The sequence below is a fragment of the Lynx rufus genome, unplaced genomic scaffold, assembly GCF_022079265.1.
Source record: "Lynx rufus isolate CCGP_SWC_20201006 ecotype Redwood Valley unplaced genomic scaffold, mLynRuf1.p SCAF_9, whole genome shotgun sequence".
NCBI classification, from domain to species: domain Eukaryota; kingdom Metazoa; phylum Chordata; class Mammalia; order Carnivora; family Felidae; genus Lynx; species Lynx rufus.
The window spans coordinates 100,435,517-100,440,133 of record NW_025814897.1 but is presented as its reverse complement, the minus strand read 5'-3'; the positions used below and the strand labels follow the sequence as shown (position 1 = coordinate 100,440,133).

Here is a 4,617-nt window from a genome sequence, read left to right as displayed (position 1 = left end):
TGAGGGAGAGTTGGTGTTTCCATGTTCTGCAATGCAGTGTAAACTGTTTAAAAGAAATTGAAGTTGTGTATAATAATTTGTCTGGCCAGTATCACAGGACATGGATAGACTAGACATAATTTCAAACATTCAAATCAGTTTTATTCTGGAAATTTTTAATAGTCTCTCAGCTCTCATCATGAAAATATGAACTTTTACTGAGAATGACTCGTTATTTCTTTCCTTACGGTACCTGTATCTTCTATCCACAATTGCTCATTTTTTCCACAGGTTTTTCATGGCATTTTTCACCTCTGCGTTTCTCAGTGTATAAATCAGGGGGTTGAACATGGGTGTCAAAATACAATAAAACACAGCCACTATTTTGTCCATGGACAAAGTAGACGATGGCCGCATGTAAATAAATATACAAGGCACAAAGAACAGGGCAACAACAGTGAAGTGGGCCCCACAGGTGGAGAGGGCTTTGCGCCTCCCCTCGGCACCGTGGCACCTCAAGGAACGCAGGATGACAACGTAGGAGGCAGCCAGCATGAGGAAGTTCAACAGGCAGATCACACCACTGTTGGCCACCACCAGGACGCCAATGACATATGTGTCGGTGCAGGCGAGCTCCAGCAAGGGGTACAGGTCGCAGACAAAGTGATTGATCACGTTAGGCCCACAGAAGGGCAGCTGAAGGACCAGGAGGAGCTGAACCAGTGAATGCAGGAAGCCCCCCAGCCAAGCCACCCCCACCAGCAGGGCACAGAGATGCTTGGTCATGGTGGTCGTGTAGTGCAGAGGCTTGCAGATGGCCACGTAGCGGTCATAGGCCATGACCGTGAGCAGAATGATTTCAGTTCCTCCCAGTAAATGGGCAACAAAGAATTGAATCAGACAGCCCTCAAAAGAGATGGTTCTCCCCTCATACAAGGAGTCTGCAATGAGTTTGGGGGTCATACATGAGGAATAGCAAGTATCAATAAAGGACAAACATGAGAGGAAAAAGTACATAGGGGAGCCCAAGGTGGGACTGAAGATAATGGTGATCATGATAAGTAGGTTGCCCCCAACAGAGACAAGGTAGACAATCAAAAAGAACACAAACAAAACTCTCTGCACTTCAGAGTTTTGCGAGAGTCCCAGCATGAAAAATTCCGTGATGTTTCGTGGACTATCCATGAATCCATGAGCAAGGACTTGGGTGAAAAGAGATTTCCCAAGAAAAATGTATTACTACCTCTTTCAAGAAATGTTTTCAAGTTGGGGGAAATCAGTGTTTGTGGAATAGCATTATCCCAAATCCTGAATCCCAAAGAACGAACCTGTTAATAATGAAAATCATTTTCTGCATTTCTAATTAATAATTTTGACAGAGTACAAAGTTAAATAGCAGATAAAATAAACAACTCCCGAAATATTACCTCTCTTGCATTTTAACCGATAAGTATGAATTCTGTTTTCTGACTGAAAATATCTTCATGGAAGTTTTTTTGTGATAAAAGGATAATATAAATTTTAGTTCACTGAAAATAACCACTTCTGGGAAAATAATTCCTCTAATTTTTTTTTTTTTTTTTACAGTTGCTTTTTTGGAGCTACACTTCCAACTCCCATTTGTACTCCTCAATGCACATGGGCACTGACTTCCTCATCTCAAGCCCAACTCAGCTCTTGCTCCCCCTTCCGCATTTCCTCCGCCACCCGCTACAAACACGGGAGTGAGTCATCCTTGACTTCTCCCTTCACTAGTCCACCTCATAATTGCAAAATCAGTCACCACACCTTATCAAGTCTTGTTCTTTACTGGGGGGAATAAATTTAGGAATTTCCTGAGCTTGCACCCATGGGTTAACAAGGTTTAGGATGAAAGCATCCAAGATTAGGTAAACAGGGCGAAAGCACCCCCAGTTTAGAACAAAGGCATAGGATTAGGAAGCCACGAGATGAAAGCATCCAAGATTAGGAAAACTGGGCGGAAGCACCGCCAACATAGCACAGAAGCAGAAAGCTGCTGTCACAGGAGGGAAGGACCAATATAGGTAAACAGGTAAAGAGGGCTATAGACCACAGCAGGGAGAAGCTGCCCAGAGGGGAGCTAATTAGCAAAAGAAAGGTGCCTTGTTGACCCTGAGGTAGCATGCTCTATCTGTCTTATCCCTGAGGCAAGATAAGATAACCATAGGCAGTGCTTAGTGCCTGCTTTAAACAGCCATCTGCCCAGAGCCAGGATTTTGTTTTGTATTGACCCACATCCCTAACACCAGGTATCTTCGAAACCTCCTTTCTCTAACACATGAGTTAATGTTCACGGATTCATTGTCTTTTTCTGCACATCCATCACGTGTGTAAGCCTTCTGACACTAATAAAAACAGAGCAAGGACCCTTACTCGGGGTTCTTGTCCACTCCGCGACATTAGCCTCTCTCTCAATTCTACATCTGCTCTCTTGCTGGACAAGAGAGAACTCCAGACTCAGAGTCTGCAACACCTTGACATTCATCTATTCATTCATTCATTCATTCATTCATTATTTATTTATTCCAGAAACATTTTGAGGACCTATCATGCCCCAACCATAGTTCTCAACACTAGACTGAGATCAATTAGCAAAATAATCTGATGGTTGCTCCAATAAGGTCATCCCTCTCTCCTGCCTCATATCTCATGCAGACACCTGCTCAATCATCCACACTGCATCTAGTATTGCACATAAAATTCAATCATTCAATCATATCCTCCAATGACTCCTTTTTACCTTCAAGATAAAAATCTAAGCATTTTAGTCTCATTACAAGTCCCTGGATCTTACTGCCCTACGATGTTATCCATCCCTGTCCACTACCATGTGCTTTAACCTATGAAACTACTCTCAATCCCCTGATCAAGTCATGCTCACTAACACCTCATTGTCATCCACATGCTATTCCTCCAATCTTTCCCAATTTTCCTGGCTTACTCCCATACATCCTCCGAAAATAGGCTCAGCTATTATCTCCACAAGGAAGATGGCCTCTTCCCCCAACCCAGGCTAGATTATAAGGACTTTCACTGTATTCCTACAGCACCCAGATTGCATCTCTACCCTAGCTCTTTGCACACACTATGTTGTATTGGTCTCCCTCCACCTTCCCACCCTACACTTAGAGTATCTTGAAAGAAGATTCTTTGTGTTTATTGTCATTATTGCCAGACCTAGAACAGTAGTCAATGACTATGTGTTGAATGAATAAAAAAATAAAACCAAATAATATAGGAAACTTACAATACCTGGATCTAAGGAGGCGATAGCTTCTTATCAGAATTACTTACATTCTAACATGGTAAATTGACAGAACCAATAGTATTCTTATAACATATCATCTGGTCCATCCTTCTGCATCATCTGGTCCTCCTTCCGCTGCTCTGAATGATGCGTATGTTGAATGCCTAGATAGGATTAAAGAAAGTTCCTGCAGGGGAAAAAAAAAATGTTTCATAATCTCTTCTCTGATTTGGAAAATTCCCACAATCCTAAGTGACCTGAGTTCAAAAGCCAAATAAGGAATTTTATCCATTTATGAACTATAGAGTACCTTTTTTCTTGCTAAAAAGCTATTAAGGATGGGGTTTTTTATATAAGCTGGTGCAAAGGTCTTTGACTTTCAGATGCTAACATTTTCACCTAGAGGTATTAAAGAGCAAACCCAACTCACAGAAGTTAGGTTGTGGGAGACTGAAAACAGATCCCAGTCTGTGGGAGTCTTCTAACTCCCCCGTCTGTCCTTCTCTCCTATACCATTGTGTCCTTCAAAACCCAGATTACTCAGATGCAGAGCAGACAAAAGGAACAGAAGGAAAGACAAAGTTGCTAGCTCCAGGGTTTTGCCTAAGCTGGGTATCAGCAGATCTTCTTAGGAAAAGGAGGGGAAAGTAATTACAAACATAACCTATGGTGATGAGACAGAGTTTAGAAAATATTTAAAGGAGGACAAAAAATTATTGAGTATTACCATCCAAAAAGAAAAACTTACTAACTTTCTAATGTATTTTTCTTTTATCCTTTCTTCCATCTATAGATGTTTATATATTATCACACCATAACACATATCACACCATATGTTTATATATTATCCTGATCAGTATAACTTAAATATTTCCCATATCATTATAATGCACTGTTTTTAATGATTGCCTATTATTCTGTCAAGTAGATGTATCTAATAACAAGCCCATTTTTTTTTCTAATACCACAGAAAACTTAATCATGCACTAAGTCATCTCTAGGTCCCTAGGATAATTTCTCAGATGTATATACTAAACAGTGAGGTATAGATATTATAAAGACTTTTGATATCTCTCACCAAAAAGACAGTCCCCAATTTACATAACTAACACCAAAATGGAGGTTACCTCTTTCACCCTAGCTAGTAATGGATATCAGGATTTATTTTTGGCTAAATTTTATCTGACTTTTTAAAATTTATATTTGTTTGACCACGGCTAATGTTGAACAACTTCCCATGTTTTACTATCCAATATACTTCTCCCTTTCAGAAATTGTTAAAGCTATAAAGAGTAATTTAGAGGGAACTGAGAAGTCACTTGTGGACGATCAGTGTTTCTCAATCTCAGTCTCTTAGATGCCAGCTCTTG

General features: G+C 40.4%; 1 protein-coding gene across 1 annotated transcript; it reads right to left on the bottom strand.

Moving 5' to 3' along the window:
* Positions 1–255: 255 nt before the first annotated feature.
* On the bottom strand, positions 256–1,164 carry LOC124505400 (olfactory receptor 140). The gene has a single exon (XM_047071351.1). The coding sequence runs from the start codon at positions 1,162–1,164 to the stop codon at positions 256–258; it is 909 nt and encodes a 302-aa protein (XP_046927307.1).
* Between the last annotated feature and the right edge of the window lie 3,453 nt (positions 1,165–4,617).